Here is a 14,711-nt window from a genome sequence, read left to right on the forward strand (position 1 = left end):
TCAGAACTTACAGGGGAATTGTGTCCACTTTGAACGTTTGAGAGGCTCTGCTCTAGAGCAGATGCAGTTCTAAGACAGCTTAGTCACAATCCAGAAGGATGCTGAGATGTGCCTCCACGGGGTGGAAAGCAAAGCACTGCCTGGATGGGTCTGAGTAGTGGATTGGCAGCAGGCACTATTCCAGAACTCTGTCGCGATCCAGGCTTGTCTGTCTGGCTGCACGGGTCAGTCAGGTCCCAGGCCCACTGGATAAGCCCTCCCACAAGGCTTTGGGTCACAGTAATGCTGGACTGGAGTCCTGGTGACCACTCTCTGCCAAGGAGCAGGAAGAATGCAGAGAGCCACACACTCCGCCTCTGAGTGAAATGCATGAAGAGGCATTTTATGGTGGCTGCCAGGTATCTTGGGTCAGTTTGCAGATAGGGTTTTGGGGTTTTGGTTTGATTTGATTTTTCATCAGGAATTTGCAAATGGGTAACTTAGCTCCATTCTTCATAGGCAGTGGGACCTAGTGAAGAGGCAAACTGGCATTAATGGACTTTTGTTCCTCTTCAATCCAGTTACCCTTTGTTGTTGGCCTCAGTTTCTCTCCCTGTAAATGTAGAAAGTGTTCCAGTTTTGTTCTCAGAAAGTTCTTGAGAAAGCCACACAGTTGCTCACAGGGGCCCTGATGCTCTCAGGAAGGTGGAACAAAGCTCAGTTCCGTTCCTTCTGGCTGTGCCTTGTGTGCAGCATGTGGTGTGGGTCTCCGGGAGGGCGGTCGCTCTGAGCTTCTGACCCGTCTGCCTTTCAGATCTGTGGTCGGTCAAGCCCAAATGAAGGATTCCTTTGTGTCTGTGAGTCAGCCTTTAGGCAGTCCCGCATTGCAGGCATTGGTTGGTCCGCGTGGCTGAGGTGTCATCCTAGTTCTCCGGAGTTTCCTTAGGGTAGTGCAATTTAGAGCTTCTTGCCATAAGTTTTTCACTCAAGTAGGGGCTGATGATTGTAAAACTCATGCATGCCAAGTGTACAGTGTTGACAGCACTTCCCACCTTGTTGGGAGAGTTCTAATTAGATTGTATTCCACTAAAGAGACCTAGAATTCTTGAGTAATTTAAAATCATCCTAAGTTCACCATTGAAAAGCCTTCTAAACAGCAACTGTTTTAGACTCTATAACAGTTCTCTGTGCTCCCAAATAAACTCTCAATCCCTCTTTTCAGATCCTATTGTTCTGCTTTTTAAAAGTCACCCATTTTCCCACTCTAGTAGAGGGGCGCAGAATACCTTTTTTTTTGGGTCTGACCTCAGTGAGTTGGCATCTGGCCACTCTCAGATGAGCGTACAGAAGGGACCAGCAAAGGGAGAGTGTGGGCTTGCACTTGGTTGCTCTGGGTTCTGAGAGAGAAGCTTCCACACTCTTACCTTGTCCTCGGCCTGCTCGTGTGGTTTACAGTCTCCCAAATTTCAGGCAGTCTTTTCTCCCAAGTCCTTCACATTTGCACTGTGGTGCTTGGTTTTGGATCTTGGATGTTGGAAGGCAGAGAGAGAATTTTAGGGGAAGACTGTAGAGAAAGAAACCCATTGGAAAGTCCAGGATTTTCTTTTAAAGTTCCCAGTGTCCTCCTCAGTTGGTCACTGTTCTCTGTGGCCTGGAGATAATTGGCTGCATTCCTGCGGTGCTCTGCGGAGCCTCCCGCACCTGCTCCACAGGAAGTGCTTGAGAGCCGTTAGGAGGTGGAGGGCAGGCCACTCCTCACAGGCAGAAGCCATGATGCTGGGCACTGGCAGGGGGACAGTGTGGGAGCTTTGAGCCACTTCTCAGTTTCACAGGCACCCCAGACTGTGGGTCTGTTAAAAGTAGCTTCTGCTTTCTCAATGTTTCCTATAACTCTGCTTTGTCTGCATGTCTTACAGGTACCAAACAGCCTTCAGATAACCTATGAGAGCTGGCTTTTCAAAAGATAAAGTCTTACTATTTGAATATTGTGTAAGAGTTCACTCAGTAATGACACTTGACAAGCACTTATTCATTGGTTGTTGTAAAATGCAAATCTAAAGATGTCAGTCTTTTCCTCCCCTGCCCCTTAAAAACCTCCTCAGGATGTCCTGCGGCTCTGAGGATAAAGTCCAGCCTCTGTGGTAGCTTGCAAGGCCCGCCATGATGGTTCTGAGCTTTCCTCTCCAGCCTCATGTACTTGCACTTCCCCTCCTTCATCTCCAGTCCTTTACATATACTAACCCCTCTGTGCACACACCCTCCCTATCCCACCCAGTCCACCTCCCCCTAATTCCTAATTATCCTTAAGGTCGCACTTTTAGATAATTCCTGAGAGGTCTTTCCTGACATGCCCCTCCCTGCCCCCGCAGGTCCTGTGGCACCCTGTACTTCGTTGTCATGGGCTCTCATCATGCCGGCTTACTTGTCTGTTTGGTGCCCATGATGATGAGGACCTGTGTCCATTTCATTCACAGCTTCTGCCACAGAACCGGCATATTCTAGGATTCTGTGAACATGTGGTGAAAGCATGAACGGAAATGCTTGTTGTATACAGGATGTAGTAACTGGCCTAAATGGAAAGATTGGACCTTGAGATTATTATAATACAACGGGCAAGACCACCAGTATCTTATCTGTGGAAATCATTTAGGGAAAAAAAAATTAAGTAAAAATATTCTGAAGTTAGAAAGTGTATTTTGGAAAAGGTGTAAATTTAAAACAAGGAAAATTGCCTAGCACCTAGACAAGACTAGAGTAGGAATCCTTGGTACTTTCCAAAGGTCTGGCCCTCTGCCTTGTAGGCTCAGAAATTATACGTGGCAGTGAACTGGAAGTGGATTGACTTATATTAAACTAATTCAAAAGGGCTACTTTGTGAATAAATCAACAGGCCAATTTCTAAACTGGGGAAGAAAAATATAGCCTCTCCCCAGCAGACCTATTTGGGAGCCAGGTTATAAATAGAAAGTAGCCAAAAGCTTCCCTGCTGTGTGTCCCTGTCACTGCCTGAGCTTTCCAGTTTGTGATCCTGAGCACCTTGATAATGTCTCATTTTTCCCCTGCTATTTCCTAGCCCACAATGTCTGATGCACTGTTGGTGTTCAGTTAAAGGGTTGAGTGAAAGAAAGTTAGATGGTCAATCCTGACAGTGCTGTCTTCAGCTCAGGCTGATGTAGCCATTTCCACTTCATCTGCCTCACGGATCCGTTACGGGGGCATCTAGAGCCGCCTGTTACACAGTCAAATGATGTATTTGGGCCAGGAGTCTGGAAGTCAGTAAAAGCATGAACTGAGTGCCTAGCGTGTACAGAGTCCTTTCCTAGGAGCAGTCTAGTGAGTGGGTCCCTTTTGAAGACTCCATTTTCAAAATGTAGTAAACACTGTATTCTTCCAAGTGTGAACATGAATGAACTCTGAATTATAGAAACTAAATAATCCAAGGGTCAAAATTAAGTGGTTGATTTGTCCAAGTTTATCAGATGAGTCCAATTTGGCTGTGGGTGGGAATCGAGGCTGTGTCTTCTGAACACCCCCGGCACTCCCTACACACTCCCCAGAGAGGTGTCTCTCCAGGGTGGGGATTTTGTGTCAGAGGGTGACCTCCCGGCAGCATTATGTAGATTCAGTGATTTGCCTAAAGGCGCTCACAGGCCTCTATAAACACTGAGAGCCCAAGTTGGCAGCAGCAGTTAACTGGCCCGTGTTGCTGAAAGCTAAGACTGGCAGGGCCAAGATTGAGCATGGCGCCTAGATGCCATCATTTGGTTCAGGAATGGACCCAGTACATTATTATTGCTGATGACACAAAAGCAGCCTTGTTTAGCTCCTTAAAAATCCATCCAGGTCGATGGGCCCGGGCCAGGGCCATGACAGCACTCCATAGCAACCAGGAGGCAGGAAGCCAAATTAGTCAAGATAAATGTTTGTCATTCAGTAGCCGAAGGGAGATTTAGAAGGATTTCCAAAAAACCAACCACCTTGGATCCCAGTGATTGTTCTAAAGTTGTGCCAAGAATTGGCCCTCAGTTAGGGGCCAAGGGTAGCTGGAGAGATGGTAAGCACTTGCCAAGCACAGAGTGTTCTTCAGATGGAGAGTGCTCAGGGACAGGAGGTCGATTTTTGAGCGGAGTCCCTTCCCTCCCCCAGGAGGCAGAGGGTGAGGCTCATGGCTTGCTCTTCTTCCAGGAGAAGTGGTGAACACCCACGGTCCCGTGGAGCCTGACAAAGACAACATCCGCCGGGAGCCCTACACCCTGCCCCAGGGCTTCACCTGGGATGCCTTGGACCTGGGCGACCGGGGTGTGGTGAGTAGGCCCAGGCAGGGCACAGGTGTGGATTGGCACCACTTTCATAGTGAGCCCTGCCGTCATACCAAGACAGCTTGTACTTAAGCCTTCCTCGAGGACTCTCTTGAGAGCTGAGCCAAGCAGGTCGGAGCAGACCCCCCATCTGTTGCCTCTGGGGCCTGCCCAAGACTCCCCATAAATAGTACTCAACTTTTCTGGCAAGCTGAAGGTTTACCTCTGTAGCACCCCAAGGTAGATACCCTTTTTTCAGGCTTTCATCTTCCTTGTCCATCCCTTCATTCATTGCCATGTCTTAAAGGTGGAATTGTTGGTTAGTTGGATGACATTCTTGGTCTGCCACTGTAGTTAAGTCCATCCCTCCACCCCTTCCTTGGCAGCTCAGTCTCCTCTTACAGCTAGGGTGCTTGTTCCAGAAGAGCCTCTGCCATGCCTGGGCTGCAAAGGGTTTGGGAGAGTCAGTAGAGGTTTTGGTATTTTGCCTTCTCCTTCTGAAAAGCCTGGAGCCCCAGGGTACTGGAGTTGGTCCCCTGTCTGGCAGAATACCTCCAAGGCGGCTCCTTCTTTCTCTACAGCTGAAAGAACTGTATACCCTCCTGAATGAGAATTATGTGGAAGATGATGACAACATGTTCCGATTTGATTATTCCCCAGAATTTCTTTTGTGGTGAGTTGTAAGGGCTTTCTTATGGTTCTGGGGCAAGGCATAGAGGAGACTAACCACAGGGTGCCAGATTTTTCATCCCTGCTAAGAGCCAACCTTTTATGGGAAATTAGTGTGTAATTTTTGAGTTCCTGCATCTGAAGGAGGCTTGCTTCCAGGGGAGCTTAGAATAGAAACCTTATTTAAGGTAGAATGACTGGGTGAGGGAGACCTTTGTGGAATTGGTACCCAGAAGAAAAGAGCATCTGTTGTATGGTGACTTTATGTAAGAAGGGAAGGAGGGATGGGACTCACTAAGATGGAAAGGAAAAGCAGGGTCGTTTTCTATCCAGGTCCTGAGCATGCTCAGGTGTATGAAAATGGCCTTGCCTGGCTGAGCCATCCACCCTCCTGGGCCACGTTTAATATCCAAGAAGGTAGAGGCATGAGGCTGAAATGGAGGGGGAAAGGACAAATGGGCAGAAAGCTGAGTGGGAATGATGGTACCCAGAGGGCAGTTGGAGATCAGAGCTCCAGGGGTTCCACAGTCGACTCCCAACCACGAGACCCACTGGACTCGGAGCCAAGGAGGCCAGTCCTCTGGCTGTCAGAGTGAGTGAGCACAGAGAAATTGGATCGGGTGTGAAATCCTCAGTATGCCAGCTTTGGATTGGGTGAGTAAGTAGGCCAAGTGGGCTGAGCAGCAAGAAGGGGCTCTGGCTCGATCCCATTTGTGTCCAGGAGGGCTTGGCTCTGAAGAGAATTTAGCTGTTAACTCCCAGTGAGGTGGTAGCACGGGGTTAGAAACAAGACTCAGCTGTGGAGCCCAAACAGCCTGCCCAGCCCGCTGGCATGCAGCACCGCAGCCACAGCCCCTGTCTCTCCTCTAGGGCTCTCCGGCCGCCTGGCTGGCTCCCCCAGTGGCACTGCGGGGTTCGAGTGGTCTCAAGTCGGAAACTGGTTGGGTTCATTAGTGCCATCCCAGCAAACATCCACATCTATGACACGTAAGCTCCTACACCACCCCCCACCCCCCATGTCCCCACCATCCTGCTTGGTCTGGGAGGGAGAAGAAAAAAGGTACACCTTCCACAAAAGAAAGAGGGGAGGTCCCATGAAGGGAGGGATCTCAGGTCCTAGGAATAGAAATTCATAATAGGAACCACCTGTTTTGCTGTGAATTGTTGCTGCTTCTCATCTGTGTCCTGGGCTGGAAAGGCTCCACCTGGGGGCCAGTGTGCTACCTGAACAGGAGCTCAGTGTTTGCACTGGCACCAGTCACACGCTGAGACACTTGGGCAGCTTCAGAAATGAGCTGGAGCCAGTGTGACTCACATCCAAATGGTCACAGGGCCTTTGAGCTGTGCTGTTCATTTTCCCTGGAAATATCAGATTCTTCTACCACAGCCGTCTGGGCTTATAGGCCATGGATTCTTGTAGGAGTTAGAACCCCTGAAATCCTAGAATAGCCCTTGACTTGCTCTGTGGGGTTCCCTGCCTGCTGTTGGGAATTCATCAGGGAGATGCTGGTGGTGCCTCCAATAAAGGAGTTTGCTTGAGTCCCACTTAACCTCTAGACACGGAGTCTGTGTTGAGAGTGGGGTCCCTGCCTGGTACAGCAGAGCAGCGGGAGGGAGTTGAGTACTGACCACGGAGTGCAGGTGGTGCCGAATGCATGCCTGTGCTGGAGATCCCGGCCCTACAGGGGTGGCTCCATGTACTTGAAGGGATTACCTTCCGTGTTAAAAGCCTCATCGCTGGATTTTTCTCCCCTCTCTCCAGAGAGAAGAAGATGGTGGAGATCAACTTCCTATGTGTCCACAAGAAGCTGCGCTCTAAGAGGGTGGCTCCCGTCCTGATCCGAGAGATAACCCGGCGGGTTCACCTGGAGGGCATTTTCCAAGCTGTTTACACTGCCGGGGTGGTCTTACCAAAGCCTGTTGGCACTTGCAGGTAAAAATCTCTTGCATGATCCTAGAAATACTGGCATGCCTGCTCTGGTTGAGCCATGTCACTGAGTCACAACTCTGCCCCTCAGCTCAGTATGTGCCCGGGAGCATCTTGCTTCTCTAGCATCTGATAAGATGGGTGGTGGGTGCCCACAGGATCCAGGTAGGGAGCGTGGAGGCGTGAAGAGGGATCTTGTAGGAAGGGCGGACTGGAGAGTGTGTGCCCTGCCCAAGGGGGTTAGCCATTCCCAGTTGCTGCTGATTCCTGCCATTTGGAAATGGGAGGGGTGTCAGTCTGCTGGGGGGTTTTTTTAGTTTTTTAAGGATAAACCCAAGTCTGTATTTTTACAGTAAGTGTCCAAAAGTTTTAAATGGTTGGCTCAATTTTGTTTTGAATATTGTGTGGACCAAAGAGAGCATGTCTGATCCCTCTGTGACCCAAGACAGCTGCCTCAGAAAGTTGTTTGAAAATTGAACATTCCCTGCCTCAAGAACTTCAACAGTCAAAGCATCAGGCAAATGCATCAGAGGAGGGAGAGGAGGATGAACGTTCAGAGAACTATGTCTCCCGTTGACTTGATTCCAGGAGTGAGGAGTGCTCTTCCCAGACAACTGCTGTAACAGAGGAGTGGCTTTTGAAACTGAGAAGGAAAAGCAGGGAGAAAGAAAATACAGGAAGAGCTGTGCCGCTCTGCATTCACTGGGGGGAGGTTGGAGAGTGGGGCGACGCCACTGGCTCAAATGGAGCCCGATGTGTCTCTCACGCCACCTGCTGGCCATCTGGAGATCTCCATCCTGTCGTCCTCTTAATGGAACTTGCCAGAATCCTCTGAGGACAGGACATTTGTGTCCCCACAGGTACTGGCATCGGTCCCTAAACCCCCGGAAGCTGATTGAAGTGAAGTTCTCCCACCTGAGCAGAAATATGACTATGCAGCGTACCATGAAGCTCTACCGACTGCCAGAGGCCAGTGGTGCTCTGGGGTGATGGGCAGGGGCCAGAGAGAGGCCGAGGAGAGCCTGGTCCTCAGAGGAAAGGAACAAGGCTTTGGGGTGGGGCTGGGGGGCCAGAAAAGTGACCTGACCTGTGGTTTCCAGATTCCTAGACTTTCCATATCTGTTATCTATAGCAAGAGTTTTGTTTTAGTGTGACTTTCTCAGTTCTCCTGTGCCTGCATCTGGGCTAGCTTCTCCGTCATCTGGTGATAGGCTCGGATCACCTATTCTCTGTGACTTGAGCCTTGGTGAAGCATAAATAGAAAGCTGAATCCACTCACTGGGCTGCAGCACATCCCGGAGCCCAGTGACAATAGGCCATAGAGCGTCTGCCGCTCCCTCTGTGCAGTCAGATGAAGGAGGCGTGACCTGAGCTGGCGAGGGAAGCCCAGATTTGTAATCCCAGTTCCCCCATCCAGATTTTGCCATTGAAGGACTGGGCAACCTGGAGTGAGCTGGTTTTCTATTCTGGGTCCCAGTTCGCCTAGCTGCCCAATAAAACAAATGCTCCTTGTTCTCCACTTGTGCCTGGTTCAGGATCCTCACAGGTCTTAGAATCGCTTCTCTTCACTCAGGGCTCTTCTGGTCAGTGTCAGCACAGTTATTGGGTGCCTGCCCATCAGAGGGCTGCCCGCCTAAACTGGATTAATCCTTGGAATTGGGCTAATCCCCCACTGGATTGGGGTCATTAGTGTCCCATTTTGAGAGACCACTGCAGCGTAGTTAGACACTGCCCAAAGAACCAGATTTGGGGGGCCATGATGGGTGTCTTCTCCTTTCTGGTATTATGACAGATTTGCCCTGAGTTCTAGGCAGGCAGAGAGCGTTCTTAAAGTGGTGTAGCAGCTAGAAGAGTGTCTCTGGAGCTCTCCTGTGAGCGAGAACCCCAGCCTGGCTGCTTCTCTGTCCAGGATTTGAGGTGTCCTTGTAGGAGCTACCGTGTAGAAATGAGGTCAGTAAGTGTTCCCTAGAGATATCACCATCAGCAAGGAAATTTGGTGGCTAGAGATCCTGGAACTCCAGTTTTAAAAGCAGTTCCTACACTGAGAAGCACTTGTATCAGACAGAGACTGTGGTATATAACTCCGCCCTGTTTTCAGACTGGCTGACCCCACCTTTGTGTGTTGAGCCTTTGGGGATGTTCTGTCAGCCCCCCTATTTACTCTAGAGCATCACATGGCTTCATTCCACTGAAGCGTTTTTTAAGAAACAGCAGCTGTGGGGTGGGATTCTGGTTTGAGATTAAATCCCAGCAGTTCATGCTTTCCTTCTGAATTTAACTGGCAGCAGTGTCCTGCTGGGGGCACTCTGGGTGGCACTGCTGTCCAAGTAGACAGACAAAGTGGTCATCTAGTGCAGACTCTGCTGGGCCTAGGGGTTCCCCAGTGCCAGTGGCTGGGAACGTGTCTGTGCAATGCTCTAGGTCTATAGAAGAGACCAGTGTAGAAAGAGGTCAGCTACCTTCAGTGGGAGGAGGTTGTGAGGGCTTGGAGGAGAGGGGCCAAGAAAGGCTTTGCTGAGGCCCAGGAGTAGCACTTGGCTGGACCTAGCCCAACACATCAATGGGGGTAGTCAGGGTTTCTCTCCATTATGGCACCATTAGCATTTTGGGCCAGGTGATTCTTTGTTTTAGGGGTTTGTCCTGTGCGTTATAGGATGTTTAGCAGCATCCCTGGCTTCTACCCACTAGATGCCAGTAGCACCCTTCCTCCTAACTGTGACAACCAAAAATGTCTCCAAATATGGTTAGTTGTCCTCCGGGGGGCAAAATTGCCCCCACTGAGAGCTACTAGGTTAGTGGGACAGAAGGCACAGTCACAAGAGCCAACTGGTCCAGAGGGTAGAGGGTCTTGTGTTCTGTGTCAGAACCTGTGGAACAAGGGAGGAGCATAATGGGTTATGTTTTCTTAGGAAGACAGCCTGGGCCATATGGATAAGAGATTGAAGCAACAGCCTTAGCCAAGGACGACAGACAGCCTTAACTAGGAGGGAAGGGGCCAAAGACACCGAAGAGGCAGGACATGTGCCTGAGTGGATATGGACAGTGGGTGAGAGGGAGTTGCCAAGGGTGACTGAGGATTCTCTCTTGAGGGCCTGGGTGGATAGATCCAGGGTCGAGGTAGGAAGGGAGACAGCGTGAAGTTTTGGGTGTCTGGAGGACTTGAGAGGGAGCCAAGATGCTCACGGTCAGCACATCTGATGCTGTCTCATCTTTCTTCCCTCCAGACTCCCAAGACAGCCGGGCTGCGACCAATGGAAAAAAAAGACATTCCAGTAGTGCACCAGCTTCTCACTAGGTACCTGAAGCAGTTCCACCTCACGCCAGTCATGAGCCAGGAAGAGGTGGAGCACTGGTTCTACCCCCAGGAGAATATCATCGACACTTTTGTGGTGGAGGTGAGTGGGGAGGGGTGTTCTGGTCCTCTGACCCATTTGCAGAGAGGCAGCCTCCTCAAGCGGCCAGGTTCCCTGGGCTTGGTGACTGAAGAACTGACTGGCAGGATTGTTGGCGCTGTGGACTATCTTGAGCATCCACACTTGGTCCTCCCTGGAGACAGAAAGTTGTAGCTTACACTTGCTAAAAGGATGCCCTCTGGACTAGGCATGAGCCCTTCTTCCCCGCTCCTCCCCAGTCCCCGTTGGTGACCCAGAGTAGAGAACTGAGCCCCCCTAGTCAGGTAAGCCTTCGATTCCCTGCCCGTCCCTGCTTGAGGTGGTGCTGGCCAGGCATTGAGGACACGGTTTGGGGGAATGTGAGCTGCAAGAAGTCCCTGGCAGGCAGGGAAGGGGAGCTCGGCAGGTTCAGCCGACAGTCCTGCTTGGATTTTCCTCCTGGCTCTGTCCTCAAGTGCCCTTAGCCAGTGTATCTTCTCCCCGCATTTCACCCATTCATCTAGAGGAGCAGAGCTGCCTGAGGGTATGGGAGCAATTGCAAGCTTTGTTCCCAGGCTGCAGGATGGATCCTCGTGCACATGTGACGTTGCCTCCTTTTGATGTTTTCCCTTCAGAATGCAAACGGAGAGGTGACGGATTTCCTGAGCTTTTATACACTTCCTTCCACCATCATGAACCATCCAACCCACAAGAGTCTAAAGGCTGCTTATTCTTTCTACAACGTTCACACCCAGACCCCTCTTCTAGACCTCATGAGCGATGCCCTTGTTCTCGCCAAAATGGTGAGGAGAAGCCCGGAGGGTCTGGAGATCTGTGGGGAAGGGGCGGTGGAGCAGTGGTGAGCACTGCTCATGGGAGTAGCTGCCCCGGTGGGGTCTTCGAGCCCTCCTCGCCCTCCTGCTCCCCTTAGGAAGGGGCCCAGCAGTTTTCAGCCAGCAGCTCAAAACTAGGAGAGAGCAAGGGGCATCCACATGAAGGGAAGCATTGAACTCTGATTCATTACGGTGAGTTCCATTCTCTCGGGGCATGCTGCCAGGGAGCCTGAATAGCCTGGCCTGCTCGGGCAGTAGAGGGATTCCCCTTACGACTTCCCGAGCAAGAGAATGGGGAAATTGGTCTCTGTTGTGGTGAGTCATTGGCGCGGCCACTGTAGAGCATGAGGGGCGGGGCCTGGGCTTCTGTTACACCTGGGGAGGTGATCGTCACTCAGTCCTTCATTGTGGGTTCTGCCGGTACTGGACCCAGCCTCCTGTGGGCTGGCCAAACGATGGACAGTCCAGTCTTTGCCCTGTGAGAGCTTCTGACTGAGTTGGTGAAATTTAGGAAGTGTCTTCGTCACAGTCTCAAAGCAGCATGAGGTGCCGTAAAGTCACATGGTGCACACTGAAGGCCTAGGATTTGGGTGTCTGGGGAGCAAGGGAACAATGCACATGCCAAGTAGCTGACAGGAGCCAGCTTCTCAGAGGAAGGGCTTTGGGGCTTGGTCTCCAGAGAGGACTGTGGAAATTTCTGGAGTGTTTCAGAGGCTTAACAAGGAACAGTTGTTAACTGCAGTGGCCTGACACTGAGAACACAAGTGTATACTTGGAGGGACACTGAGGAGAGGCCGGGTGGAGTGGCGCTCAGAGTGTCGTGAGAACCACCACTGGAGAGCAGGGCACTGGCTGGAGTTTGGAATTCACATGGAGGCAGCCGGAGCTTCGGAAGGAGGAGTGCTCTCATGGCTGCCTCTGTGATGGTTTTGACGTGATAGAAAAGGGCAGAAAGTGAGGCAGCGTTTACCTGTCTTCATCTATTCGTGTTTCTCCCTGCTGCCGTGCAGAAAGGGTTTGACGTGTTCAATGCACTGGATCTCATGGAGAACAAAACCTTCCTGGAGAAGCTCAAGTTTGGCATAGGGGATGGCAACCTGCAGTATTATCTTTACAATTGGAAGTGCCCCAGCATGGGGGCGGAGAAGGTACGTACGTGCCGTGTGCAGCCTCCACCAAGGCCCCATTCGGCTGCCTGGCTCAGAGAGTTGGTGTCTCCAGCAGAAATAGGGCCACACATCTGGGATCCAGCATCAGTCTCGGCCCTTGTTAAGTGGTGTTTGGGCCCTTGTAAGGTCCCCTTTCTGTGATTGCCAGACTAGCAGGGTCAGTGTTCCCCTTTCAGCATCTGGCGTGAGGGTGGCAGAAGGGAGGGGCCCCAGAGCCGCACAGAAGCAGGAAGGTGGTCTCCAGCTTCTGTTCCCACCAGGTGAGCCACCTCAGCTGCTTGGGGGCAGGGCATTCGGGACAGTCTCAGGAAACTGCAAGTCAAGTGGCCCCTGGTTAGCCAGGAAGGTTAGAGTCTGCAGATCTGAGGGATTTTTCCTCTGCTGGGCTGCCTGCCTCCTCCCAGTGTGACCCTTCCTCAGCTCTTCCTCCACCAGCTCCCAATGGCAGCCCAGGGCTATGGCTGTTGCCAGCATTTACGAAATAACTGACAGATGAGCTGGAGGGAGCCTCGTGACCAGTGTTCCTCAGGATGCTGGCAGCTGCTTTCCTTGGAGGGCCTGATGGATGTATAAAGCCTCTGTGGAGGTGGGGTGAGAGTCCCGGCTCGCCGTGACCACTCCCACAGCCCAGTGGCCCAGGGGCTCAGTCATCTGGAACTTCAGGACTTGGGGGGAAGTGAGAGAGTCTTCAGACAACTGTCGACTCAACTCTGCCTCTCCCCATTGGCTCTCCTAGGTTGGGCTGGTGTTACAGTAACCAGTTGCCAGTGAGATTCTGGATAAAGCCACTGAGAATTCAAACCAGGAAATGGAACCCCACCACTTGTTGGTCCAATTTTCACAAACGTGAGAGTCCCAGGCAAAGGGAACAGAACTGAACCGGCTTTACCAAACCACCACTGAACTTGACAATTGTATTGCAAGCGTAGGCTGCGTGATGTCACCTCTGGCCATGTCTCTGGTCTCCCTGTTTTCCAATTTATCACATTCTTATGCAGCCGTGATCAAGGGAATGTAACTGCTGAAAGCTAGCTCGTGATTGGCATATTATGGAGTTAACGGGTGAATAATAAAAGTATATATATATATTATATATATAAATATTTTAAATATCTTTCATGTTCCAAATGTACAAGGATGTTCGGTCTCTAATGAAAAACTGAATCCAGATCATTCCTCAAAATTAGAAGCCAAGGACAGTGCCAGACAAACATATTGGTACAGTGAATTTTTTCCTTCTGAAAGCAGGCATTGACTTTTCTTGGTGGAGCAGGAGAAAGAGGATGTGGGGAATCTTAGCCAGTTTCCCTTCTGAATTGGCTGGAATGATTGGCTTCGAGAAGGCAGGGTAAGGTGGAGGGACTGTGCCGAGCTTTGGGGAGCGCTCGGATCTCACAGAACGGCAGGGGGAGTCCTGGCGGGGCTGACCCCACGCAGAGGCGTCCCTGCAGAGGCCGCAGCAGGCATGATCTGGGGAAGCTGATTTCCTTAGTTGAGTCCCTTCTTCCATCCTCTCGGCCTGCTCCCTGTAGGAAGTCGTCCTGCCAACTGATTTAAAAAGGCTCTTTAGCCAGCTGTTGCCAACCTTATAGGGATGAGTCCGCTGTGAGACTGCATTTTTCCACTGCCTGGGGTGACTGGCAGTTTGAAGGAGACCTCGGACCTCCTTGTAGCATCTGGGACCTTGTGGGGACCATATCAGTGCCAGCCCTGCTTAGCTCATCTTAGAGCAGAGGGCCAGCATCTTGATGCCCCCAGGGTGGTTGGGCAAGGACAGCGTGGGGCCGATACCCAGGCCCCTGCAGCTGCCTGGCCCGTGCCTTCCAGCCCATTAGCCACATCTCGTTGTGCTCCTTTTCAAGACTCTGCCCGCAGGGAGTAGAAGGAGTGTTGGTTAGACGCTGATCTGGACTTGGCAGCAGAAATGACTTTATGTTGCCATTGTCTGAGTCTCATTTTCTCTGATGATGTTTTGTGGATTTTTGTGGTGGTGGTGATGGTTATTAATGCTGCCAATTTCCCCAAAAGTAATGGAGCCTCCGGTCACGTGGTTGTCCGTGTGGGCATTCCTTAGTTGTGCTCAGCCAAGTGGCTTGGGGAGGACTGGGCTGTGGAATTGTCAGTGACCCACATCCAGGTTTCTGTGTAGCTTTTGCTCTAGGAGAAAGTAATGGGTGGATAGGGCGGCATGTGGTGTGGGGGGTGGTTCCTGGCTGCTTTCGCCTCTCGGCTACTTGTAGGGGAAGGAAGCCTTAGCCAAGAAGCCAGGCTCAGCCGAGTCCCACTAACTGAAGCCATGCTCTGTAGGCCAACAGAGCTGTGTTTCAGGCTCTAAGTTTTGGTGAAGTTTGCCAGAGGCTCATTCTGCAGAGTCCCCAAAACTGGAGGAAATTGTGTGCTTGGGATGGGAGCTGTGCCACCTGCGGGAACGCTGCCCGCTCTGCAGCCTGCTGCTGGAGCCTGCA

At 51.3% G+C, this 14,711-nt stretch overlaps 1 protein-coding gene across 1 annotated transcript in view; it reads left to right on the forward strand.

The window, feature by feature from the left end:
- NMT1 (N-myristoyltransferase 1) overlaps positions 1 to 13,347 on the forward strand; it is a 29,231-nt gene extending 15,884 nt beyond the window's left edge. Inside the window, exons 4-12 of the mRNA XM_046674785.1 lie at positions 4,165 to 4,283; positions 4,859 to 4,950; positions 5,817 to 5,933; positions 6,709 to 6,879; positions 7,734 to 7,842; positions 10,098 to 10,268; positions 10,880 to 11,047; positions 12,088 to 12,225; positions 12,983 to 13,347. Of these exons, the coding sequence (XP_046530741.1) occupies positions 4,165 to 4,283; positions 4,859 to 4,950; positions 5,817 to 5,933; positions 6,709 to 6,879; positions 7,734 to 7,842; positions 10,098 to 10,268; positions 10,880 to 11,047; positions 12,088 to 12,225; positions 12,983 to 13,003 (1,106 nt within the window). The 3' untranslated portion in view covers positions 13,004 to 13,347. The remainder of the gene's footprint in view (positions 1 to 4,164; positions 4,284 to 4,858; positions 4,951 to 5,816; positions 5,934 to 6,708; positions 6,880 to 7,733; positions 7,843 to 10,097; positions 10,269 to 10,879; positions 11,048 to 12,087; positions 12,226 to 12,982) is intronic.
- The last annotated feature ends 1,364 nt before the right edge of the window (positions 13,348 to 14,711 follow it).

The sequence above is a fragment of the Equus quagga genome, chromosome 11, assembly GCF_021613505.1.
Source record: "Equus quagga isolate Etosha38 chromosome 11, UCLA_HA_Equagga_1.0, whole genome shotgun sequence".
Taxonomy (NCBI): domain Eukaryota; kingdom Metazoa; phylum Chordata; class Mammalia; order Perissodactyla; family Equidae; genus Equus; species Equus quagga.